The following is a 27,659-nucleotide window of genomic DNA, read 5'->3' as shown; positions in this document are numbered from 1 at the left end:
GAGCGCGATGCCCAGGTTCGGCGTCAGGTGGCTGCTCGCCGCCTTGCTGCTGCTGCTGCTGCTCGGCGGGGCCTTCTTCTTTTGCGAGTATCTCATCTACTTCCCAGTCATCCTCAAGTGCGAATGGCCCCGGGTGCGGGAGCATGCGCGCGGCGGCGGTGGCGAGGCCATCGACGGCCGGCCGCCGGACTCGCCGCCGGTCCGCGCCATGGTTCTGTCCGACACGCACCTCCTGGGGGCCGTCGGCGGCCACTGGTTCGACAAGCTGAGGAGGTAAGAACCTCCTCAAGGCAAGAACCTTGTGTACTCTTTTCTGATTGATTGATTGATTGATTGATTGATTGATGACATAATAATAACCGAGGGGCCGTGTGCGCGTGCGCAGGGAATGGCAGATGGAGCGCGCTTTCCAGACCGCACTGTGGCTCCTCAGGCCCGAGGTGGTCTTCATCCTGGGGGACATCTTCGACGAGGGCAAGTGGAGCTCACACAAGGTCAGGCGAAGAAAAAGGGGGCTGGGGGTTTGTTTATGAAAATAATGTAAAAAAGGAGGTTTGGCATGTAATAACAGCTGCTGATTTATTGGGGGTATGGCGTCTAATTGAGGCAATACGGAGTACACTATTTGCGGCCCCTATACTCTCTAACAAATGGGCAACTATACAGTAATTACATTAGTTGTAAAGGGAAAGGAGGAGGGGTCTATTTGAGGTGCGGTGCTTATTCAAGTGTATCACACATGGCTATTAACTCGTTCACTGCCAGCCTTCCCAGTTAACATGGATATTTGACTTCTAACGCCGTCAATGGCAGTGAATGTGTTAATTGGAGGTACAGCATCTATTTAAGGAATTGTAGTGCATTTTTTTGCCCTGACTCTTACAGACGCCAAAAACATTCACCTCAAATAAACACGAAACCCATTTTTCTTTATGAGAAAACAACAAACGACTTTAAGTGTAATGTTCGCAGTTGGTAAGCGTGCGACATAAGGCGTCATTGTCCCTGCAGAATTGGGAGGATGACGTGCGGCGCTTCAACAGGATCTTTCGGCACTCCGGCGACACGGAGCTGGTGGTCCTGGTCGGGAATCACGACATCGGCTTCCATTACGAGTGAGGACACACTTTGTTGCTTGTAACGTCTCGCGCGTGAGTCAGCGTTTGATAAACGGTGGACGTTTACCATATACGTACACTAGCTGCTTATTTCTTATTCAAGCTGCCTTTCAAGGCCAAGACAGAGTAAAAATCGGTCTTTGTCTAAAGTACCCTAAAGCGATACTTGAGTAAAAGTACAACCCCAATTCCAATGAAGTTGGGACGTTGTGTTAAACATAAATAAAAACAGAATACAACGATTTGAAAATCATGTTCAACCTATATTTAATTGAATACACTACAAAGACAACATATTTAATGTTCAAACTGATAAACCTGATTGTTTTTAGCAAATAATCATGAACTTAGAATTTCATGGTTGCAACACGTTTCAAAAAAGCTGGTACAGGGTCCTGTTTACCACTGTGTTACATCACCTTTTCTTTTACCAACATTCAGTAAATGTTTGGGAACTGAGGACACTAATTGTTGAAGCTTTTTAGGTGGAAATCTTTACCATTCTTGCTTGATGTACAGTTTCAGCCGTTCAACAGTCCTGGTTCTCCGTTGTCGTATTTTACGCTTCATAATGCACCACACATTTTCAATGGTGGACAGGTCTGGAATGCAGGCAGGCCAGTCTAGTACCCGCACTCTTTTGCTATGAAGGCACGCTGTTGTAACACGTGCAGAATGTGGTTTGGCATTGTCTTGCTGAAATAAGCAGGGGCGTCCATGAAAAAGACATTGCTTGGATGGCAGCATATGTTTCTCCAAAACCTGTATGTACCTTTCAGCATTAATGGTGGCTTCACAGATGTGTAAATTACCCATGCCATTGGTACTAACACAGCCCCATACCATCACAGATGCTGGCTTTTGAACTTTGCGTCCATAATAGTCCGGATGGTTCTTTTTCCTCTTTAGCCCAGATCGCACGACGTCCACAATTTCCCCCAAAAATTTGAAATATGGACCCGTCGGACCACAGAACACTTTTCCACTTTGCATCAGTCCATTTTAGATGAGCTCGGGCCCAGAGAAGCCGGCAGAATTTCTGGGTGTTGTTGATAAATGGCTTTTGCTTTGCATTGTAGAGTTTCAAGTTGCACTTACCGATGTAGCGCCGAACTGTATTTACTGACATTGGTTTTCTGAAGTGTTCCTGAGCCCACGTGGTGATATCCTTTCCACATTGATGTCGGTTTTTGATGCAGTGCCGCCTGAGGGATCGAAGGTCACGGGCATTCAATGTTGGTTTTCGGTCTTGCCGCTTACATCCAGTGATTTTTCCAGATTCTCTGAACCTTTGGATGATATTATGGACCGTAGATGAGGAAATCCCTAAATTCCTTGCAATTGTCCGTTGAGGAACATCGTCATTAAACTGTTCGACTATTTTCTCAAGCACTTGTTCACAAAGAGGTGCACCTCGCCCCCTCTTTGCTTGTGAATGACTGAGCAATTCAGGGAAGCTCCTTTTATACCCAACCATGGCACTCACCTGTTCCCAATTAGCCTGTTCACCTGTGGGATGTTCCAAACAGGTATTTGATGAGCATTCCTCAACTTTCTCAGTCTTTTTTGCCACCTGTCCCAGCTTTTTTGGAACGTGTTGCAGCCATAAAATTCTAAGTTAATGATTATTTGCTAAAAACAATAAAGTTGATCAGTTTGAACATTAAATATCTTGTTTTTGTAGTGTATTCAATAAAATATAGGTTGAAGAGGATTTGCAAATCATTTTATTCTGTTTTTATTTATGTTTAACACAACATCCCAACTTCATTGGAATTGGGGTTGTACATGCATCTTAACAGAAAACTTTATTAGAAGTAAAAGTCACCTTGTAGAATAGTAAAAGTCAGTCATTTGCTGTACTTAAGTATCAATTTTCTTTTGTTATTTAATACACTTAAGTAATGGAAGTAAAAGGTACAGGTATTAAAAAAGTGTTTTTATTTAGTTTGATTTAATTTCTTTTTGTTTACTTCAGTGGTGTAGTGAAAGGATTTATGTGTTGGCTCAGGCAACACTACCGGTCCGCCCATAAAAAAAAATAAAATACTTCCTGATTACCTGAGACTCCATTTCATTATCAGTATCTCTACACTACCACATGAGTACAGGCAGGACTGTTCAAATTTATCTGAGTAAAAGTAATGGAGTGAGAACAGGAAGGCGTTGGCGCAGCCATACTGTCACCAAATGGCCTTTTAAACCTACTACAGTGGTGCCTTCAGGTACAAGTTGAATTTGTTCCATGACCACACACAAAAAACTGAAATCTCAAATCATCTTTCCTCATTGAAGAATGGAAAAGTCATTAATCTGATAATCAGATCCAGCTCCCCCTCCACCAAAAAAGTATCACATTATTTTGTTAAAGTATAATAGCACTCGGCGGCATGGTGGACGACTGGTTAGAGCGTCAGCCTCACAGTTCTGAGGACCCGGGTTCAATCCCCGGCCCCGCCTGTATGGAGTTTGCATGTTCTCCCCGTGCCTGCGTGGGTTTTGTCCGGGCACTCCGGTTTCCTCCCACATCCCAAAAACATGCATTAATTGGAGACTCTAAATTGCCCGTAGGTGTGACTGTGAGTGCGACTGGTTGGTTGTTTCTATGTGCCCTGTGATTGGCTGGCAACTAGTTCAGGGTGTACCCCGCCTCCTACACGATGACAGCCGGGATAGGCTTCAGCACATCCGCGACCCAAGTGAGGACAAGCGGCTCAAAAATGGGTGGATGGATGGAAAACAGCCCTCTACATTATTGTACTTGTAAAAACATACAGTAAGCTGCAGTAATAGGATAATGAATATATGCGTATCTAAATGCACCAATTACTTTATGTATTAATTGTAAAAAATAAATAATAATAAGCTAACCACTGGAAACCCCTCCTTGAGCTGTCACCTTATCATGGTAGAGGGGTTTGTGTGTCCCAATGATCCTAGGAGCTAAGTTGTCTGGGGCTTTATGCCCATGGCAAACAGGTCCTAGGTGAGGGACCAGACGAAGCACAGCTCCAAAAACCTTTATGAAGATGAAAAATTCAGGAAGACGTTTTCCCTTGCCCAGACACGGGTCACCGGGTCCCCCCCTCTGGAGCCAGGCCCAATATACTTATTGCCCCCCGGCTCGGCGCCTGTACGTTGGAGTTCACCCCGGTGGACGAATGGGTAGCCTCCCTCCGCATTCGGGTGGGGGGGCGGGTCCTGACTGTTGTTTGTGCCAACGTCCTGGTTGGGACGCCTCTGCAACATCGTGTGGACATTGGGGACAGTGCCTCTGGATTGGCAGACTGACTGCTATTTCGAACTGTTTATAATTCCCTCAACCTTGTCTAACAAGATGCTTTCACTGTAAGTATGGTGTTCTTTTGGTGATGAGCAGTGTTGTGTTTGTACCAAACATCCATCCATCCATTTTCAACACCGCTTATCCTGGTTAGGGTCGCGGGACGCTGGAGCCTATCCCAGCTGACTTCGGGCGAAAGGCGGACTACACCCTGAAGTGGTCGCCAGTCAGTCGCAGGGCACATATAGACACGGACGACCATTCGCACTCACATTCACAACGTCACTGAGTGGGAACTGAACCCACGCTGCCTGCACCAAAGTCAGGCGAGTGTACCACTACACCATCAGTGACTGTACCAAACATAGTTTTGGAATTATGGTATAAAGGTTTAACCTTGGATTCCAGTTTGAACTTTTATTGATTGATTGATTGATTGTCGACAGCGCCTTCAGTCTTGCAGTTGGCTTCCTGGCCTCCTTTACCAGTTTTCTTCTTGTCTTTTCATCCATTTTGGAGGGACGTCCAGCTTTTGGAAATTTCACAGTGACAGCTGTGCCATCTTTTGTCCACTCGATAGGGTGTGCACACCCGTGCAACCAAATTATCTTTTTTTGTTTTGTTTTGTTCATTCAAGGCTTTTGTCTCCCCACTGCAGGATGGACTGGTTCAAGCTGCAGCGCTTTGAGAAGGTCTTCAACGCCTCCTCCACCAGGATCGTCACCAAAAACGGAATCAAGTGAGCTGTTTCGCCTGTTTTTTGCCTGAGCAAAATATTAGGACAAACTGTCCGAATGCTGGTTTATGCTCGTCCATGTTTAGTTTCTTACTGGTGAACAGCGTGGCGCTGCATGGTGACGGCTGCCCCATCTGCCAGTCTGTGGAAAAGGAGCTCTTCAGACTCTCCAGGGGACTCAACTGTTCTCTGCAGGCAAGTCGGCAGCACGCACAAACAAAACAAAACAAATACAACAAAGCAAACTCATGGTTTTGTAGAGTTCGGGGGACGGCTGCGAGGGAACGCAGATGTATCCTCCTACACCTCCCATCATGTTACAGGTGAGCTCATTAACCACTGCACCTCAAGACAATAAAGCAAAGCTAATCAGCCCGTTACAGGCACCATTTTGAAGCCAAATAAAAAATGTAGCTTCATCATGCAAAATAAAAAATGTATTTTGTTAGCAGCAAATACAATTTAGCATCTTCAATGAATCCAACTTGCGCATTTAAACATTGTTTTTTTTTTTTTTAAAGATTATTCTGTGTCTTCTGTGAACCAAACATACAGGTTTTGGAAAACGTTCAGCATTTTCAAAGAATCTAACTTGTATATTAAAAAAAACTAAAATAAATTAAAGACAGTTAAGTGTCTTCAATGAACATAACATTTGCGTATTTTTTTTAAATTAAAAACTAATTAGGTTAATAAATTAACCTAACCTGCGTGTTTTTAAAAACGCAGACAATTTAGTGCCTTCAAGCAACCGAACACATGCGGCTCCATAAACATCAGTCAATGTAGCATCTTCAAGGACTCTTAACGTGCAAATTGTTTTGTAACCAAAGACAAAACAATTTCTCGGTGTGTAAACATCAATGAACCTAACAAGCAAAACCCAATCATGTTGGGAGGTTGCGTAAAAAATAAACAAAAATACATCATTTTCTCATCTTTTTAAACTGATAATCAATTGAATACTCTACAAAGACAAGATATTTTATGTTCAAACTGATCAACGAACAAGCCTGGAAAGTTAAGGAATGCTCAAAAACACCTGTTTGGAACATTACACAGGTGAACAGGTAAACTGGAAACAGGTGAGTTTTATGATTGCGTATTAAGGGAGCATCCCCCGAAAGGCTCAGTTGTTCACAAGCAAGGATGGGGCGAGCTTCACCACTTTGTGAACAACTGCGTTAGCAAATAGTCCAACAGTTCAAGAACCTCTCTCAACGCACAATTGCAAGGAATTTAGGGATTTCATCATCTACGGTACAGAATATCATCAAAGGATTCAGAGAATCTGGAGAGATCTCTGCAACAACCATCACTCTATGCCCGTGACCTTCGATCCCTCAGGCGGCAGTGCATTAAAGACCGGCACGATTCTGTTAAGGATACTGCCACGTGGGCTCAGCAACACTTCAGTAAACCATTGTCTCAGTTTGACGCTACATCTACAAATACAAGTTAAAACTCTACCATGAAAAGCTAAAGCCATATATCAACAACACCCAGAAACACCGCAGTCTTCTCTGGGCCTGAGCTCATCTGAGATGGACTGACGCAAAGTGGAAAAGTGTGCTGTGCTTGGACGAGTCCACATTTCAAATTGTTTTTGGAAATCATGGATGTCGTGTGAGGAAAAATACCATCCGGATTGTTATCAGTGCAAAGTTCAAAAGCCAGCATCTGAGATTGTATGAAGGTGTGTTGGTGCCCATGGCATGGTTAACTTACACATCTGTTAAGGCCCCATTAATGCTGAAAGGTACATACAGGTTTTGGAGCAACGTATGCTGCCATCCAAGCAATGTCTTATTTCAGCAAGGAGAATTAAAGACTACTCGCGTATTCAGGGAACCTAATGTATGCCTTTTCAAAACCATCAAAGACAAATTAGCATCTTCAGGGACGCTAATATGTGCTTAAATTTTTTTTTGCTTGCCATCATTGCTCATTGCTTGAGCAATGATGATGACGATGTTGTTGATGATGATGCGGTTGCTGCTCTCTAGCACTACCCGTTGTACAGAGTGAGCGATGCGGGCTGCACGGGCACCGATGCCGCGCCAGCCGGACAGCGACACCTTCTGTTCAGGGAGAAGTACGACGTGCTGTCCAAAGAGGCCTCCCAGAGGGTGAGGAGCACTCCCACATCTTCTGTTAAATTACGCTGATGATAATTTTTGTTTGGGTGTCCTCAGCTGCTGCAGTGGTTCAAGCCCCGCCTCATCCTGAGCGGCCACACCCACAGCGGCTGCGAGGTCCTCCATGACAACAAGTACCCAGAAGTCAGCGTGCCGTCCTTCAACTGGAGGAACCGCAACAATCCCAGTTTCATCCTGGTGTGTTGCCCATGATCGCCGTCATCATCTAATTCAGTGTGCCGCAGCACATTTCTTTTTTTTTTTTGCTTTACTTTTAGGGGAAAAAACAAATTGAAAGATGATATTCCATTGACACGCCATCCAAGCACTTATTAACGCATTCACTGCCATTGACGGCTTTAGAAGTCAAATATCCTTGTTAACTGGGAGGGCTAGCAGTGATTAAGGGAGACTTTTATTTATAATACAATGCACTTTTTGAAAATATTGAAAAAAATGTGTTCCCACAAATTACAACATACTGTATATAATGGGGAAAAAAAGAATTTTTCTTTTCTTTTTAAATGTTTAAACTTTCGAAACCTCCATCCATTCATAAATTTAAAAATATCTTATTGTATTTCAACTTTTGAAATATTTAAATTTCAAACCCTGCTTTATAAGTGTTTTACTTAGTGTTATTTTAATATTTTCAATTAAAACATTTAATAAACATTTCAAATAGTGTTACGTTTTACTGTTAAATTATTTTGTGAATAAATAACTTAAAATCTACATTATCAATTGAACATTTTCTCTCATTTTAAAATGTTTAAAATCCTTCATTGTAGTGTATTGATTTAAAAAAAAAAAACTTCAATTTAATTATATTAAGTATATAAGTAAATATAACATTTAACAAACAATTCAGCAGATGAATCCATTACCAAAATCAAGTTGTTTTAATTTTATATTAAGTAAAAATAATATTTAATCGATACTATTTGGCAGTTAAATGTATCATTATGAAAACAACGTTTATAAAAATATAACTAAATAATAAAAATAAAACAAGTTATTTTAATATTAAGTCTTTATTGGGGAAAAAAACAACAGCAGCATTCATTTTATAATCAATTCAGTCGTTGGGGTGACTGCCGACCTGTGCTATGCCTCACATATTTTTGCGCTACAACGATTGACAATATTCAACGTACTCAAACACATTCTTGAAATCAAATGTAACCTTTTTGACAATTGTAATACAAATACGAGGACGTACCATTTCTTGTCTGTTTTGCGTTCATTGATCATTTCATGTTGGTTACACGTCAACTGGCACTTTAAATGGTCCATTTTGTTCTCTCTTCTCCTCTCCCAAAAAGGCGTCCGTGTCGCCGGCCAGCTACGCGCTGTCCAAGTGTTTCTTACCGGAGGAGAGCACCGTCATCGGCGTGTACTGCTCCGCCGGCGCCTGCCTGATGCTGCTTGTCCTGGCGCACTGCTTGTGGATGAAGGGCCTGTTGCAGTGCCTCAGCCTTTGCCTGCTGGGGAAGCACAAGCCTCTGTGAAAACTACATTACCCAACACCCCCGGCGTCCAGAACCCGGAAGTGGAGACGAGCAGTCACTCGGGATACCGTTTTGAACGTGCCAATAGAACTGTCTTGGTTGGTTTTACCTGAACATTTCACGACACTATGAAGTACGAATATTGTTCATTTATTATTTTAAGTGCGTTTAAATGACTCAAACTTGTGATTATTTATGAAGTGGTGAGTGTAGCTTGTGCCCCCACCCAAAAAAAAAAAAAAAAAGTGGGTTCGTTTTACCCTTCACGTGAGCTTGCCAAGAGGTGGTGCTTTGTCATTTTCAGGTAATTAAATCATCCGGAATGACCCAATTCAACAAAAACGAGCCACCACTGACATTTAAGCACTTTGCCTTGTTTTTTTGGCATCCAGAAACACAAGTTTATTATTATTATTAAATGTCAATTTTAAATGTCAGACGTGCCATGTCATTCACTGTGAACTGAAAACTCACCGCTCATCTCACAGTATGTTGGTTTATCGAGAGGTTTATGATCCCATAGGTTGTTTTTTGTTTTGTCACCTTCTGTGCCAAATATTTGATGTTTTTTTGCCAAGTTGACATTTCTTATCAACTGTGCGTTAATAAATCACCATCTTTAACACCCACGTGGAGTTTTGACATTCGCACGGAAATCATGATATCAAATTCATTTTTAGTCTTCAATGAATCCAAGGACAATTGGCTCTTCAAAGAATCCAATCTATGTGATTTTATAAACTTCAAAGACAATTAGGGTCTTCAAGTAGCCTAATGTAAACAAGACAATTTACTGTGTTTAACGAACCTATAACATGATTTGGTATAGACAATTTAATAGAGGGAATTACCATTTTGCAATGTAAGTAAGTTTAAAGACATTATCTCCCAAGCCCCTAATGTAAGCATTTTGTAAAAAAAACCCAGACAATTTAGCGTCCTTAAAGATAATGTAGTCAGTAAACAATTTTGCATCTTCAAGGGACCATAATCTTAAGGTTTTGTAAAAATTAACTCAAGTTGTTGTAAACATCAAAGAACCTAATGTGTTTTGTAAACAAAGACAATTTAGTGTCTTAGAGGACTAATGTATGTTTTTGTGGAAAACATTTTTGTCTCTTCTAAGCAGACAATTTTGCATCTTTAAGGAACAATGTAAATTTTTGTATACTTCAAAGAACCTGTTTTTTGTTAAATATGAAATATAGTTGAGCATTTTTAAGGAATGTACTTTTATAACAGCAAAGACAGTTTAGAATCTTCAAGGAGCTATACGTGGTTTTGTTAATGTCAAAGACAATTTTTTTTGTCTTCAAGCTTTTGTAACCATCAAAGATTCTGCTGCTGTAGATTCTGTAAACATCCATCCATCCATTTTCTGAGCCGCTTCTCCTCACTAGGGTCGCGGGCGTGCTGGAGCCTATCCCAGCTATCATTGGGCAGAAGGCGGGGTACACCCTGAACTGGTTGCCAGTCAATCGCAGGGCACATATAAACAAACAACCATTCGCACTCACATTCATACCTACGGGCAATTTAGAGACTTCAATTAACCTACCATGCATGTTTTTGGGATGTGGGAGGAAACCGCAGTGCCCGGAGAAAACCTACGCAGGCACAGGGAGAACATGCAAATTCCACACAGGGGGGCTGGGGATTGAACCCCGGTCCTCAGAACTCTGAGGCAGACACTCTAACCAGTCGTTCACCGCGTACCGCCCGTTGATAAACATTACAAGATATTCCACTTTTACTGTACTTAAAACAAGCTGAAATGTAAAACTATCTTTGAAGTTCTTGGCATATCTTCACCTACATTGGCTTGCTTTGAGCACGTTTTGAGAGAACGGTAGGTGAAAAACAACTAAGTGTGGATTCAGGACACACGTGTTGTAAATAAAGCAAAAGAACTCCTCTAATGTGCCTCTTTATTTAAAGAAAAATAAAAATGTCATTTCATCATCCTCCCCGGGGTCGAGCGAGGCGTCGGCCCCTGCAGTCCAAGTCGACTGTGTGTGTGTGTGTCTGTGTGGGTGGGGAGGGGCAGGGGGAGAAGACGTGTATGTGTAGTGTAGCAGAAGAAAAGGCTGATGCTGACTTGTTGGGGTTTTTTTTGTACAAGAAGAGCTCGTCTTGTTGGGTGCTGCTCACACATTCATAGTGCCTGTGCCTATATCGCATATGGCTCCCAAAGGACCCCCCCCCCCCCAAACATGACCAATATTGCACACGCTCATTTATTCAGCTCCATTCTAGACATGCTTTCCTATGTGTGTATGTATACATATTTAGCGTATACATACATAGGTATGTACACCTAGGCACACACAATTAAACATGTATAATTGTACATATATATTTATATAGACTTATAAATTTACATGTACATACATTTATAAAATTATTTTTCCCGCACATTCATACACGCACGCACACACAATGCATGTGTGAGTCTATGTACACAAGATCTCGCACGCACTTAAAAAAAGAAAAGAAAAACAGAAATAATGTTGGTTCCTATGAAAACAACACCAGGTTGCAATTTGGACACTTTCAATGGATTTCCAATGTGTGTTTTAAAGCTGTTAAAATAAAATAAAAATAATAATATTACAATTTAAACAGGAGGGCAGAATAAAAATCCCTCAAAAAAAAAAAAAAAAAAACTGCAAAAAAGGCAATGGTGCTGCAACGTGGTCCTCACTGCAGGTAAGTGGTTAATTTGCATAATGTATATTTTTAGGATTCTTTCCCTTGTTTGTTTTTATTTCTTTTTTAAATAAACAGCAGTTTATTTAGATTTTTTTATAAACCAGAAAAAAAACCTAAACTCTACAGAGAAAGTTCCCCCATCCCATGGACAGTCTCCCAGGTTTTGCTGCCGACGAAAAAAAGAACAAAAACAAAAGAAAAAAAAAGTTTTTGACATCAAGCTGTACAGCGCGGTCGAAAAAACATTACTTACATCTGAGCTCGTATTTTTTTTTGTTTGTTTGTTTGTTTGTTTTTTTTTTTTTTTTTTTACAGGTACAGCCATAATCAAGGCACAAAGATCTACAAGTAGATTTGTTTTTCTTTTCAATTGAACTTGTACAAAATAATATTACACTTTACAGTCTGTACAGGATAATTCCACCTTGCACAGTGTACAAGAAAAAAAAGAAAAAGGAAAAAAATACACTTATCTCCCCTCCCCGCAGGTAAAAAGATGGCGTGTGTGCGTGTGTGTGTGTGTGTGTGTGTGTGTGTGGTGGGTTGGGGGTCCGAGTCTGTTGAGGCGGCAGGGCTAAAGTGCACGCAGCAGCAGCAGCAGTTGCTCCTTTTGGGGGAAAATCCTTCCGGCTTGCCGTACATTTTCATTATCGTGCGCCCCGTCTCTCTCTTTTCTCTCGGTCCACAAAGTGTTTTTTTGTTTTGTTTTGTTTTAAATCCCCCCCAAAAAAGTGGTGACGGGTTTAATAAATATCGCATTGATGCTACATTGTGTGTTCCTCTTGGGGGAGAATAATCCAAATCATCGTCGAGAAAAAAGAAAAAAAAAAGGAACCTGAAGCAAAGTGCATTTATCTCTTCATTCGCATGGAGGAGGGCGCTAACGCACGCACACTCTACACTGAGGTGCTATAGGTGTCTTCATGTATCCGAAAAAGACAGGGGGGATAAAGGAAAGGAGGTAGCCTGAAGCTTAGTGGAATGATAAAATAAAAAATACAACTTAAAAAAAAAAGGGGGGAAAAAACATCAAAGGAATCAATCGAATCTTCTCGTCGCAGAGGAATCCAAAAAGTGAAAGGAAAAAAAGAAAAAGAGGAGGAGGATTTGACACACTTCAGTAGTACTTGATGGTCCTCGGGAGGAGGTCTCATCACAAGAGTTCATACTGCCGCAGGTGCATTCTCTGGATGATGTCCCGGCAGTCGTTGAACACCCGCCGGATGTTCTCCGTGTCCACGGCGCAGGTGAAGTGCGGGTAGCAATAGTGGCGACCGTCGCCGCTCGCCGTGCTGATCCGCTACACCAAAAGAGAGAGATGTGTCACTTCTTTGTGCTCCACACATTTACATCTTCATTTGCACACAGACAGACAGACACACACACACACACACAAACACACACACACACACAAATCTAATCTGACCCAGCTCCCCCTAAAACAAAACAAAAAAATGGTAACACGTTTTTGTAAGAGGAAAATAGCACTCTACAATATTTTGATGTATAAAAACATACAGTAATATAAATAAATCGAATGTAAATAATTTAAATATTTTTTGCATTTGAGCGATATCATGCATTCATACATGGTGTGACTCGGGGCAATATAACTTAATAAACATGCATATACACAAAGAAGACGGTCACAACTGCTAAGTAAGCTGCAGTAATTTTTTTTTTGCAGATGAAGATTTTATGCCTGTGAGCATTGTTATATTGCAAATCCATTGCTTAAAGGGATACAACACCACGACATCAATAGTAGTTTCGTTCTCTCATCTATGGAGTTTTGCATTCCGTGTTCGCATCAGTCATCTGCGGAAGGTCAACGTACCCAAACTGGAAAACAGGGGAAACTGAAACCCATTAATATTCATAAGGGGTCATTTGACCACCTGCCAAAGAGGCAGATTGATGAGTCTCATGTGAGGGTGGTTTGTTTGTGTTGAATAATTTAACTACAAAATACTGTCGTTTGTGTAGTGTGGGTAAAAGCACAGTGTTGATGTCTCCATTTTAAGTGGTTTGCCACCATCTTGTGGCATCGACATGCAATACCAAACCCATTTTTGGTTGTCAAATATTCACAGATTTTCACGATTCGACGCCCCGCTATCAGCAGGGGTTCACTGTATGGTAGTTGCTGTTTTTATGTGGTCCTTTCCTACTTACAAGAAACTCGTCTCGGATGAAGAACTTTGCTCTCGTCACTCTCGGGTCCTCGCCGGGCTCAGGAGTTGCTGAAACAATGGACAGTTAACACACACACACACGGAATGGTTTCCAAAATGTGTGTGCGTGTGTGGAACCCACCTTCATTTGGTATGGTGTAGCGAGCGTATTCGGGGAAGTAGTCTTCAATTTTGGATTTTCCAGCTAATACCTTCTCGGCGAGCATGTCCTGCTTGTTGAGGAACAAGATGACTGAGATGGTGCGTAACCACCTGCAAAAAGCAAGCGGACGACGCCACGTGTGATTTGAATGGTTTTGGATCAAGTTGGACGAGGGGGAAAACCGGATCAAAACGGCGACTCGCCTGTTGTTCCAAATACTGCGGAAGAGGTCGAGAGCTTCTCGTAGCCGGTTGGTGTTGTTGTCTTCCCTTATTACCATGTTGTAGCTGCTGCTCGCCACCACAAAGATGATGGCCGTGACATCTGAGAGTGGACAGAGCGCACAAGGAGATATCGTGAGCGGCGAGGGGGCGGTGCAAAAAAAAAAAAAAAAAAAAAAAAATCACAATAACAACAATGGTTGAGGGTCTGACCGTTAAAGCACTGGATCCATTTTCTCCTCTCGTCCCGCTGGCCGCCAACATCAAACATGCTATGAGCAGAGGACACAAAACACTAAGGAACAACTCACTGCCGCCATCTTGTGCTCACCATCCTATTTCCATTTTACTTAAACGTAATTAAAAGAAAAAGTCATTCCAAATTACGACATGTATTTTTCTATTCAATATATTTATGGTTATTATTATCAAAATCATTAGATTTATGTTCAATTGTAGTGCATTTTGTATCAGCTAAATTTTAGCATTTGTCATTGTAAATTATTTTTATTTTGTGAATGAAATCACTATTTTATCTTTACAAATTCAAATTAAATTACAATATAATTTAGGTTAGATTTTAAAAAAATAATATTGGCAGTTTCAGTCATTTTTAAATTTGATATTGTAATATTTATTTGCGTAAAAATTCTCAATGTAATATTTATACATTTTGCATTGTAAAAATATCTTTGTATTATTATTACAATAGTTAAAACAATTTAATTATTTTGTGTTTTCGTTTATTTCAGTCACCATTTGTTGAAGTGATAATTTTATTTAATTCACAAATACGAATGTAATGACGATATATTTTATGATTCAATTTAATTGTATTATCACTTATTGATATGATTATTATTGTTAAATCATTAGATATTTAAATATTTCAAAAATATCTTATTATTATAATAGATAAAGCAATACATATTCAAATATTCTTGGATAGTTATTCTTATTATTTTTAAAATATTTACATTTACCTGCAACTGTTGTTTATTGTCCGTTTTATTGACTTTCAGTATCATATTTTTTTAATACATAAAGGACCTATTTATAAAATTAATGCGCTATTATTTTCATTCCACATCAGTATTAACATCACTAACACTGCACTTATTTAACTTTGACACACTTACTGAAAGTTGACTTTGTCTACTTGGAACCTCGTCTCAAAAATCCCTGAAGTTAACACTCGGCAGCGTAGCAGGTCCTGAAAAACACGCCATGATCAAAACAGGCGAGAAACTTTGCTGCACGCAATGGTTAAGTGACGAGTTTGAGACTTTTCGGGAGGGCTTACCTGGTCTGTAGGCGTGTAGTCGCTCTGTCTTACCGAGTCGATTCTGTCAAGGAAACTGCACAAACACAAAGACAACACACACATTTTTGAATGACATAAGCGTAGGTTTTTGTAAACATCAAGGAAAAATGATACGTCTTCACCGAGCACTAACGCCCAAAAAAACCCCCAAAAAAAACAGAACCTGATCAGCGTCTCGTTCACGTATGTTTTGGTAAACATCAAAGAGATAATGTATCGCTTTTGATGAGCCTTCCAATAGTTTGTCGTAAACATCAAGGCATAGTTAGTCTTCAGTTGAACGGTTTAATGTGAAGCCTAGCAAAAATGTTTTTGTAAACAAACGCAATGTAGGCTTCAATAAATCAATACAGGCTTCAATAAATCTAACGTCCAAGAATTTGTACACATCCAAGACAATTTCAATGAACATACCTAAGTTTAAGTTTATAACTAGCAACCCTAAAAAAAGGGTTGCTAGTTATCTGGTAATGCCGGTACATTTGTTATTTTTGAGGATTGTGCAAAAAGATGCAGAGTCCTCTAGCACTTAGAGCAGTTCGAATGACTAATATTGCAATAGTCCGGTGCAATGACCATTGTGCAAAGGGCGCCGAGACTTCAAGGAGTGTATGCGGTTTAAAGTGACGAGTAGTGCGATAATCTGGGACAATGTTGATTGTGCAAATGTTGCAGACACTCCTCAATCAGTGTGCAAGTGGAGCAGATGCTACTCTGGCATGAGTGGCCAGTATTGGTCAACAACAGATATGCAAATAGTGCAGCGTGGCGAGACTACTACAGTGAGTGCACGAGTAATAGTAATAGTAATTGGCCCGACAGAAATGTGACAACAAACTCAAGTCAAAAAATTACCAGCATGTTGTAATGGAATTGTAGGTTAGGTGTTTAAGAAGTTGATGGCATCGACAACACTAACATCAACAAGGCTATCGTGCAAGTTTATTTAAACATCAATAACGATTTAGTCTTCAATGCAACATACTAGTTATTGTTATCAACAACTAAAGGCTTCAACAAACCTAATTTCCAAATTTGGGTAAACATCTTCAATGAGGTTTTTGTCGAATTCAAAGACAATTTTACTTGAAAGCAACATCACAATTTTGTGAACGGTTAGCAACTCAACGTTGTCAACGAGCCAAGCGTTGCAAATGGCAATGTCGTCTTCACTGCACATACCCGTTTAAGGTTGGTATCTAAAACACTAACGTCAATAAGGCCAACGTAGGCCTACATGTTTATGTAAACATCAGACAATTTTCGACGAACCTAACATGTTTTTGTACACATCCATCACAATTAACATCTTCAATGAGCCTAATGTACAAGTTTTTGTTAACATCAAAGATAATTTAGTCTAAGGTGAAAGTTCGTAAACGTCAAAAACAATTTGTCAAACTGGCAATTCAAATTAGCAGCTTTGATGGCATCTTTTCAATACAGTAAATACTGCCAATTTATTATGCTGAGCATAAATACTAAATAGCAAGGGCTCTCAGTCCACTTTTTCCCACCATGCATCTAGGCTCCAAGCAGTCTGGCAAGGAGGGGAGGAGGTGCAGAAGCGGATTGTGTCCACAAGAGGGCATGGCTGCTCAGTCGAGGCTATTTTTGCTGGAGGGATTACATAAAACTGTCGCGCGCGTGTGTGCGTGTGTGTGTGCGCGCGTGTGTGTGTGTGTGTGTGCGCGCGCGCGGATGATGGCATCGGCGGTAGCGTCAAGAGCCTAGCTCAGGACACACACACACACACGCACACACACGCGCACACACGGGGCCCACGCCATACAAGACTCCAATAATACAATTACTGTTATTAACATGTATTCCCTTTATAATGTTAGAAAAATCATAATTGAGAGAACAAGTAATGCGAACACAGGACACAAGTTACATCATCGAGAGTTACTTATTGGATATTTTAATGTTTTTTATTTGGTTTTCTGAATAAATATATATATGATTGGTTAACAATATGATTTTTTTCCACCATAAAATGTATTTAAAAATATATTTTTTAAAAATTAGTATTTCGTTTTAAATAAATATATTTATAAATATACCTTTTCCCTAAAAATATAATTATAAAACATTTATACACATCTATAATTTTTAATGTATTTTTATTTCAGTGAAATATTCAAAATAATATTTTCCTTCTGATTTTTGAATAAATAACATTTTTAAATATGGAATTTTTCAATACATTGCTTTTTAAATTTAATTTCTGAATGTTAAAATTATGGCGGCACAGTGACCGACTGGCTAGCACATCCGCCTCACAGTTCTGAGGACCGGGATTCAAATCCCGGACCCGCCTGTGTGGAGTTTGCATGTTCTCCCAGTGCCTGTGTGGGTTTTCTCCGGGTACTCCAGTTTCCTTCCACGTTCCAAAACCATGCATGGTAGGTTATTGAAGATTCTAAATTGCCCTTAGGTTTTAATGTGAGTGTGAATGGTTATTTATATGTGCCCTGCGATTGGCTGGCGTCCAGTTCGGGTGTACCCCGCCTCTCGCCCGAAGATAGCTGGGACAGGCCCGCCCCTATTGAGGATAAGCAGAACTGAAGATGGATGAATGAATGAATGTTAAAATTATATATTGCTCAAATAAATACACAATTTTAATTCAATAATTGTATTATTATTTTAATCACATTATGAATATTAAAATGTATTGCCAACAATAAATAAACTACAAGTGTAACTAATCTAATACATATGAATAAATAAATAAAAAAATTTGATTCAACATTTATATTATGATTTTAAATAAAGGATCGTTCCACTCCGGTGGGTTCCAATGCGTACGTCCTTGTATTGTTGTGGTTGTTGTACTGAGGGAGCAGCATGAGAGTATTTTTAGGCAGCCTTTTCCCTGCACAATTGAACAACGTTATAATTACTGAGTGCTTTGTAACCGTCATGTGACACCAGTAATAGAGACAGAGACAAACAGCAAGCGAGGAAAAAAAAAAACACAGGTCAGGTCATGGATTAGAGCAAAAAAAGAGTGAGAGAGAAAGAGAAGCGATTGATTGTTAGCGAGCGGCATATCCAGTCAAGTCATCAGTGTGTGCGTGTGTACAACTCCGTAACTTCTACTGCTGGGCCTCGTGCAAAGCGGTCGTCATCGCATGCGACTCTGTGCGGCTCATGTGTTCGCAGCCTCTTATGTATTATTATTTCACATTGGCGCTGTGATTTTTCATGCTGGGGCAAACAGTGATAAATAAGAAAATTATGGGCCGTCGTTTTGATGCAAGCGATCATGTTTGAAGTCGGTCGTTTTGTAGGGATGGTTTAAACGCCTTACTGGAAAAAAAACATTTAAATTTCAGACGGTTTCAAACTTGAGTTATGGTGCCTACCAAATTTTCTTCACCCATCGGGTGAGTGTGCCGCAACGGCAAACAGAGAAAGACGACGACGCAGACTGAAGGAGAAAAAGTCGCTACTCGGCGAAGAAGACTGTTCATGCTACGCTGCTAAAAAAAAACATGGCAGAAGGAACACCAGGTGACAGGTATTCCACCCCCACCCCCCTTGCCCCAATATTTTTGTCTAGTATTTTTAAAGTAATATTTTAGTATTTCTGTCTCATATTATAGTTCTGTTTTGTTTTTTTCCATAATAGAATGGTGCCTGACCAGATGTTTTGCTTTGACATGCAAGCAAAAATTCAAGATACAAGCACGAGATTGTGGCAGCAAACTCAACTCATTCATAACACTACTAGTTGTGAGTTGAATGTCAAATTAAATTAAACAAAGACAATTACTGTGTATTTAATAAAACAACCCCACAATGTAGCTTTAAAAATGTCCGCTCGTTTAATGCTAATTTCTTTTCCTTTCAGCTTGTCCCGTTAGGGTGTCGCCACAGCGCGTCATCCTTTTCCATCTTCTGCATCTTCCTCTCTAACACCAACGGCCCTCACCTCACTACATCTATCAAACTTCTCTTCCTCTAGCTCTCTTGCCTGTTGTCTCTTCAGTGCCACCGTCTCTAATATCTGGATTAGACTAGCAGACAAATTACTCGTGATGGCACTATGTCAGACCACTGCCATAAAATCCTGCCGTGTCTTGAGCAAAACACTGGCAACAGTTCACGACATATATTACAATATCATCCAATTACGATCATTGGGCTAATCTTGTCAAATGAAACTGTTGGGGGAAGAGAGACTAAAAAACATGTCAACACTACAGGATAAAACCATTACCATAGCACCAAAGACAATGGAAGCTAGTTAGTTTCGATTGCGGCAATGTTTTGTGTTGGGAAAATAAAAAAATAAAAAATAAATAAAAATTAAAAGAAATAATTTAAAAATAGAAGACAAAAACGGTGTCATCCCTGGCTGCTCCGGACAGGACGGTTTGGGCTGTCAATTCCTCAAGGAGCGCTCGAGATAACGTTCATATACTTTTAATACTGCTCGCAAGCAGGCAACATACCGTTATGTAGCTAGCTAGGTAGCGCTAGCACAAATGTTTGTATGAAAACAATATGCCGGTGTTCTGTAAATACATGCTCTAAAGCAGTGGTTCTAAAACGTTTTACAAGTATCACCTCAGAAAATAGTTTGCTCTCCAAGTACCACAGTGATTAAAGTACAAGTAATATAGAAGGGCTAAGTGTTTATCAAAAATAGAAGTTTTTATTCTTAAAATTTATGTTCTTTATTGTAAACCATTATAACATTATGGAGGACTTCAAGTATCTTGGGGTCTTGTTCACGAGTGAGGGAAGAATGGAACGGGAGATCGACAGGCAGATCGGTGCAGCGTCTGCAGTGATGCGGACTTTGTATCGATCCGTTGTGGTAAAGAAGGAGCTAAGCCGAAAAACGAAGCTCTCGATTTACCTGTCGATCGACGTTTCTACCCTCACCTAATGGTCACGAGCTGTGGGTCGTGACCAAAAGAACAAGATCCTGGGTACGACCCAGGACACGCTGGAGAGACTACGTCCTTCAGCTGGCCTGGAAACGCCACGGGATCCCCCCGGAATAGCTGGATGAAGTGGCTGGGGAGAGGGAAGTCTGGGCGTCCCTGCTAAAGCTACTGCCCCCGTGACCCGACCTCGGATAAGCGGTAGAAAATGGATGGATGGATAACATTACACACAATTTGAAGATTAACACTGCTCCTAAATAATAATACAAAAATACCGGAATGATGACTCACTTAAAATGCAAGGAACATAAAAGTTAAATAAACATTTTACTTGAAGACATTTTTTTGAAAACAGCACATTTGCACAAAGTCAGCTGAGATAGGCGCCAGCACACCCGTGACCCCAGTGAGGATGAGCAGTTATGAAAATGGATGGATGTACTGTACTTGAAAAATAAAATGTACTACAGTGTAACAAATAAAATGTACTACAGTGTAACAACAATGTTTTTAACAGGCTAAATGCAAGCTTCATTCTAATATATTGGATTGTATGTTATGTTTTAAATGTTGCAAATCGTATTTGTATTTAATTCAGTGATTGTTTTGCATACAACGAAAGGGAGCCTGTGACGACTCGTGCGTGGTACTCGGACCACATTTTGAAAATCACTGCTCTGAAATTTCAGGAAAGATTGTTTTTTTGCGAGCGAATGAATGTCGACGACCAAGAGAGGCGAGGCGCTGCTGCAAGACGCAATCCTTTTGGTGGACGTCAAGGTGCTATGTTGGAGGGTTCTCGTTGATAAGCCACACTACATGAAAGATATATTTAAAAAAACATGGTAGACTTTTCATTTTGCCGTCGTAGGGCTTCTCTGATGCCAAATCGTTGATCGTGGATAATGTCACACTACGAGGAGTTATAAACTTTCCCATTCATCCGAGCAGATACTCTTCTATCACATTGCACACGCTTTCTCCAGCCGTTCCAGCCTGCTTGGACCTGTTTCTTTACTTCCTTACCACACACACCATTGCTCTGGACTGTTGATGTTGACCCTAAGATTTAATGTCCTCCACCCTCACTCTCTCTTTTCCGTGTAACCTCATTCTTCCCCCTCCATCCCTCTCTTTTTTATGCACAAATACTCTGTCTTACTTTGTCTAATCTTCATTCCGCTCCTTTCCGGCCCATGCCTCCACCTGCTTTCACTGCAGATCACAATGTCATCTGCAAACATCATGGTCCACGGGGATTCCAGTCTAATCTCCTCTTCTGTCAGCCTTTCAATCATTATTGCAAAGAAGAAGGGGTGCACAGCTGATGCTTGATGCAGTCCGAACGCCACCTTAAAATGACACCTACAGCACACCTCACCACAGTTCTGCTGCTCTTATACATGTCCTGTATTATTCTAACATACTTTTCTACCACTCCAGACTTCCGCATGGAGTACCACAGTTCCTCTCGAGGTACTCTTTCGTAGGCTTTCTCTAGATCTACAAGGACACCATGCAACACGTTCTGACCTTCTCTATACTTCTCCATCAACACCCTCAAAGCAAATATACCATATGTGGGACTCTTTCTAGGCACAAAACCAAACTGTTGCTCACAAATACATACTTCTGTCCTGAGTCTCGCGTCCACGACTCCATAACTCCATTTATCAATTTTATCTTGTTAAATGTTTTCATCTAAAACATATTTTGGTCATCCTTTTCTGTATTTTTTAAAATGTTTTTCCGTTTATTTCTATTATCTACAGTATTTTATATATTTTTGTATTTGTTCATTATTTTGTAACATTTGTTGTAATATTTATATTCATATTTATTTAAATATTTATTTGCGTATTTATGTCATAATTGCAAATGTATTTTTTATCTAACAGTTTATTTTTTTGTCTTGTGAATTTTTGTTCAATATTTTGTATTTTCCCGGTAATAAAAAAAAAAGATTTATTTTGGGGGTCATAATTTTCAGGTATCTTTCAACTTATTTTTTGTCAACGTGTAATATTTTTTGCGCCCCACCTAATCTTTTTGCATTTTTTCCTAATACTTGTATGTTCTTTTTGGGTCATTTTTAAGAAGTGAAAAGTGTGACAATAACTATTGAACAGGAAATTGAACCTCCTGCGACATAGCTAAAGGTATCAAGCTGCTCACTACAATACGCCCGGCACAATTAAAGCTCTGTCATGTCCGTCTAAGAGTGATTCACTTGTATTTCTCCTTGTCAAAGTTAAGCATTGTAAAACGTTACCTAAAACACCGCCTTGATGGCCTGGAAAATATATATTCAAGAGTTTAGAAATGAGAAGAACTTGGAGAGCAACTAGTGTTATTTTGTTCATTGTATGAGGTTCCACTGTATAGTTTGTCATTAAATATCCACTTGAGTATCATTACACTATTTGATATATTGTATTTGCTTGTCAGTGTTTATAGACAAGACAGTTGACTCACGGTGTGTGTTTTTTTTTTTTTTTTTCTTTCTTCCCATAAGGAATACAGGCCATGAGAGGCGGCAAAATCCAGATGGGGACATTTGACACGGGGGACAACTCGGCCCCGGGCCCCATGCGGGGGTCACATGTTGCCGGCCATAGAGGGGGGGAGAAAAAAAAAAAAAAAAAAAGGAGCTTTGGGGTCCTGCGCCTACGACCGCGGTAAAATGGAGCACTTGTACTCGATAAATGCTGTAAGTGAGCACCACTACAAACAAATCCGACAACCCTAACACTCATGTGTTCATTTGATAATTGGCTTGACTTTTTACAAATAGCGCAGCTTCTTTAATTAGCAGCGCGGCGCGGAGGCCAGATCAATATTTTCCATATTTTGAGCCGCCCGGGCCAGCAGCATAATGGACTTTTTCACTTTAGTCTCCGACCCGCTGGCGAGGGACCGCACACGCCAGCAGCATTGTCACACGGACGGGAAGGGCCCAGAGATTATACCCTTATGATAACAGACCTGTATCAATTTAAATAGCGGACCCCTGCATATTCGCGGCTTGGCATTCACAAATTCAGCTATTTACAAATTGTAATGTGTCAAAAAAAATATTATTTTTTTGTTGTCATGGAAAAATTTATGATTTTTATTGTATTGTAGGGGTCTTTGAGGCTACAAACGTTACTGTCGGCTCATTGTAAAGACGCCGCCAAAAAATAAAAAATTAAAAATAAAATAAAATAAAAACTAACTATGGTGGCACGGTGGACCAGTTGAATCTCTGACACACCACAAATTGAAACAACCATCGCGCAACCCGTCACCTGAATTTCTGCCACAGCAGAAATAAATCTGATCGCTGTGTGACCCGGTAGAATTTCTGAGATGCCAGAAATTCATCCGATCATCATGCTGCAGGTAATTGCACGCTGGTACACACCAGAAATTAATTCATCCAATTCCTGCGACCACTTGTTGAAATTCATCTGATCACCGCGTCATGACCTGTGGGTTGAATTTCTGGCACACCAGAAATTAATGTTAATATATGTTACATGTGGCACGGGGGAGAATGGTTAGAGCGTCTGCCTCACAGTTCTGAGGACCGGGGTTCAATACCCGGCCCCGTCTGTAGGGAGTTTGCATGTTCTCCCCATGCCTGTGTGGGTTTTCTCCAGGCACTCCGGTTTCCTCCCACATCCCAAACACATGCATGGTAGGTTAATTGAAGTCTCTAAATTGCCCCTAGGTGTGAATGTGAGTGCGAATGGTTGTTTGTTTGTGTGCCCTGCGATTGGCTGGCAACCAGTTCAGGGTGTGCCCAATGATAGCTGGGATGGGCTCCAGCACTCCCGCGACCCTTGTGAGGATAAGCAGCTCAGAAAATGGATGGATATGTTACATGTAATTTGCTATTAATTTTGTTGTGTGACCCATCTGTTCAATTACTGCCGAATTGTTGAATTTGTGACACACCAATAAGTCATGATTTACACAAACCTTCAAGTTCATCGTAAAAAGTTGTTAAATTTTCTGCAGAAACACACTGCGCCAGGAATTTATCCGTACCATTTGGGCCACTGCAACATTTACAGAACTCCTCCAGTAACGTTACCCATCACAAACCAGGAAGTACGCTGCTCCCAAACTCTAGCTGTTTAAAGTGACACCATTCAGATTTTTTATTTTTATTTTTTGCTCCTACTGTAGTGTTAATAGTTAATAGAACTTGTACGTTCATAAGTTATACCTCATGAACCAGAAAGTCTCCTATCTCAGGCGAGCTAGCTAGTTCAAGAGACACAGTCAGCATCTTTTTATGTCTCTCGTACGTCTCCATTTATGAAAGTCCCACAATGGTAAGGTTACCCTTCATGAAGCACGAACTAACAGCTAGCCTGCTCACTCAGACTAGCTGGTTCAAGCAACACAATTCAGATTTTTTTCAGCTTCCGTTTTATGTGGACCATTAGGGCCACAGTAGCGTTGTGTGGAACTCCAGATTCTAGCCTGCTAACTTGCAATAGCTCATCTTTGAAGTAACATTATCATTTTTTTATTTCTTTGCTCCGGAGTCACATAAGTTATGGCAGCATAAGCAAATGGAAAAAGTTAGGGAAGAGGGCCGATTTCATTTGAGGATGAACTGATTCCAAGTTTTTTTTTTTTTTTTTTTTTTTTGGTTTTTTTTTTTTTTTTTTTTTTTTTTTTAGACTGCCATGAAAAAAAAATTTTTGTGTTGATTGAATGCGAATGAAAATGCAACAGGATAAAGATCGGATATACACTGTAAATGACGTACTGGCATGATCAAAATGCCAGTCCAATGTATGTACACTATGTATGATTACTTTTATCCATTTGTGTCCCAAAACAGCACACTCACAGCGAATTAAAGATGAATAAATAAATACAATTAAATAAAAATAAATAAAAACTGGTAAACCAAAACCACAGACCATTGAATGTGATGTAAATATATTAAAGAAGAGGCGTATAGAGCAATAAATAAGTAAATATGCAACATTAGATATAAACTAATGTAAACTCCAGGAAAGTCTCTTTCTAAAATCTCTTCTACAGACATCACACTGTCTTGTCGGTCAGCCGGTGGAAAGATCTCAGGCCGTCCATCCAAACAGGAACAAGAGATGGATCGCCAAACGAGGCCAATCCATCAACGGCTCGGTGCACCCGTCCTAAATATAGGTGCAGCGGAACAGAGACACTCAAGAAAGTCAAACCAAATCTGGTGTAAACAAAAAACGACTGTTCTATGTCAAGGCCGCATTTCGGCCTTCCTCGTGGCCGCGCCGAGAGGGAATACTTGCTAGTAGCGTGCCGCTGTTCAATGTCCTGCTTAAAATAGAGCCAAACAGATTTGTGCAGATGAAAGATAAAAAAAAAAAAAAAATCTATAAACCCCCTTTCGATCACAGCTGCACCTGAAATAAAAAAGCAGGTAAAAATAGTGTGGCCCGAATTATCGAGCAAGGGTTTTAAAACGGCAGCCTCGATGTCAGACGAGCGGCTTTGTTGGGACGTCGAACCCGTCAAAAATGGTATTTTTCCTCTCTACAGCCCAAATCCAAAGTCGATAATAAGCAGTGATTAACATAACAGCTGGTACTGCCGCCTGGGGAGTCGGAACACTAACGCTAAAAGCAACATCATTTGTAACATGAGTTTTGAAGGCTGATCGTCCACAAAAAAGTCACAGATATCATGCCAGAAATTAATCTCATTGTCACAGGAAACATCAGTTGAATTTCTGACACATCAGAAAGTAATCCGATCGTTGTGCAGCCAGTCACTAAATTTATGACACACCAGAAATTCATACATTCGTTGTGTGATCACACGATTAATCTCTGACTCGTGTGTTGAATTTCTGGTACACAAGAAATTAATCTGACTGCTGTGTGACCAGTTGTTGAATTTATGACACACCTAAAATGTATCAGATAGTCGTGCAACCGCTCGTTGAATCTTTGACACAAAGATGCATCTCATTGTGACATGACCCGTCGTTTCAATTTCTGACAAGGCAGAAGTTAATCTAATCATTTTGCAAGCAGTCTCTGAATCACATCTGTCTATCTCCGTGTGCTCTATGTGCTCAATTGTACGATACTTACAGTCCCCTCCAAAAGTATTGGAACAGCAAGGTCAATTCTTTTGTTTTTGTTGTATACTTAAGACATTGGGTTTTCAGATCAAAAGATAAATAAGACAAAAGTTCAGAATTCCAGCTTCTATTTCATGGTATTTACATTTATATGTGTTAAAGAACGCAGGACAAGTGCCTTTTCTTTGAAAACAACCAATTTTAAAGTGAGCAAAAGTATTGGAACAGGATTATTAAATTAACTTAAAGTGAATAACAATTAATATTGCCCTGCAATTGGCTAGCGACCAGTTCATAACATGTTACTGATGGGTGTTTTTAGTTGGTCAGGTGTTGCCTTTTAGAGTGATTGCTTAAACATTAGATAGTGCTTGTTTTTGGTTTTGGGTTTCACCTGCGAAAACTGCATTTGCTGTTAAGCAAGCATGAAGACCAGAGAGCTGTGTACAGGAGAAAAGCAAACCATTTTGAAGCGGAGAGATGAGGGGAAATCGATCAGAGCTATTGCACAAAACTTGTGTATAGCCAATACACAAATTTGTAATGTCCTGAAAAAGAAAGAAACTACTGGTGTACTGAGACTGACATGGAACAGGTCGGCCAAGGGTATCAACAGCAGTTGATGACAGAAACATTGTGAGACCTGTGAAGAAACGTCCAAAGACAACAGTCAGTGACATCACTGCCAACCTCCACAGGGCAGGGGTGAAGGTATCACAATCCACTGTTCAAAGAAGACTTCGAGAGAAGAAATATGCAGGCCATACCACAAGATGCAAACAATCATCAACAAAATTAATCGTAAGGGCATATTGGATTTTGCAAAGAAGTACAGTAATGATCCACAAAAGTTCTGGAACAAGATTTTATGGACTGATGAGACCAAGATTAACCTCTACCAATGTGATTGAAAGGCGAAAGAAAGTATGGAGAAAGAAAGGATCTGCTTATGATCCAAAACACACAAGCTCATCTGTGAAGCATGGTGGAGGTAATGTCATGGCTTGGGCTTGCATGGCTGCTTCTGGAACGGGCTCACTAGTCTTTTTGTGATTATGTAACTCATGATGTTAGCAGCAGAACGAACTTTGAAGTCTATAAAACCTTTTTGTCTGGCAATTTACAGAAAAATGAATCCAAACTAATCGGAAGAAGCTTCATCAAGCAACAAGACAATGACCAAAAACACATTGCCAACACAACAAAGGACTTCATTTGTAGGAAAAAGGGGAATGTCTTAGATTGGCCAAGTCAATCACCGGGCCTTAACCCAATAGA

At 40.3% G+C, this 27,659-nt stretch overlaps 2 protein-coding genes across 6 annotated transcripts in view; one reads left to right on the top strand and one right to left on the bottom strand.

Moving 5' to 3' along the window:
* The window catches only part of mppe1 (metallophosphoesterase 1), a 9,235-nt gene extending 182 nt beyond the window's left edge, over positions 1–9,053 (top strand). Inside the window, exons 1-9 of one of the 2 annotated variants that reach the window (XM_061693702.1) lie at positions 1–273; positions 386–494; positions 1,012–1,115; positions 5,060–5,140; positions 5,242–5,332; positions 5,398–5,460; positions 7,144–7,266; positions 7,333–7,473; positions 8,601–9,053. The exon at positions 1–273 is cut by the window's left edge and continues 182 nt beyond it. In XM_061693702.1, coding sequence (XP_061549686.1) covers positions 8–273; positions 386–494; positions 1,012–1,115; positions 5,060–5,140; positions 5,242–5,332; positions 5,398–5,460; positions 7,144–7,266; positions 7,333–7,473; positions 8,601–8,786 — 1,164 coding nt within the window. In that variant the 5' untranslated portion in view covers positions 1–7 and the 3' untranslated portion in view covers positions 8,787–9,053. Of the gene's footprint in view, positions 274–385; positions 495–1,011; positions 1,116–5,059; positions 5,141–5,223; positions 5,333–5,397; positions 5,461–7,143; positions 7,267–7,332; positions 7,474–8,600 lie in introns of both variants that reach the window. The other variant, XM_061693701.1, reaches the window with a different exon arrangement.
* Positions 9,054–10,697: 1,644 nt separating this feature from the next.
* LOC133411382 (guanine nucleotide-binding protein G(olf) subunit alpha) overlaps positions 10,698–27,659 on the bottom strand; it is a 66,436-nt gene continuing 49,474 nt past the window's right edge. For all 4 annotated transcript variants that reach the window (XM_061693697.1, XM_061693698.1, XM_061693699.1 and 1 more), the window contains 7 exons: positions 15,360–15,414; positions 15,196–15,269; positions 14,270–14,328; positions 14,039–14,159; positions 13,815–13,945; positions 13,674–13,741; positions 10,698–12,798 (listed from right to left, as the gene is read on the bottom strand). In XM_061693697.1, coding sequence (XP_061549681.1) covers positions 12,652–12,798; positions 13,674–13,741; positions 13,815–13,945; positions 14,039–14,159; positions 14,270–14,328; positions 15,196–15,269; positions 15,360–15,414 — 655 coding nt within the window. In that variant the 3' untranslated portion in view covers positions 10,698–12,651. The remainder of the gene's footprint in view (positions 12,799–13,673; positions 13,742–13,814; positions 13,946–14,038; positions 14,160–14,269; positions 14,329–15,195; positions 15,270–15,359; positions 15,415–27,659) is intronic.

This window comes from Phycodurus eques, chromosome 13 (genome assembly GCF_024500275.1).
Source record: "Phycodurus eques isolate BA_2022a chromosome 13, UOR_Pequ_1.1, whole genome shotgun sequence".
NCBI classification, from domain to species: Eukaryota; Metazoa; Chordata; class Actinopteri; order Syngnathiformes; family Syngnathidae; genus Phycodurus; species Phycodurus eques.
The sequence above is the reverse complement of the archived record's forward strand: the minus strand, read 5'-3'. Positions and strand labels throughout refer to the sequence as shown.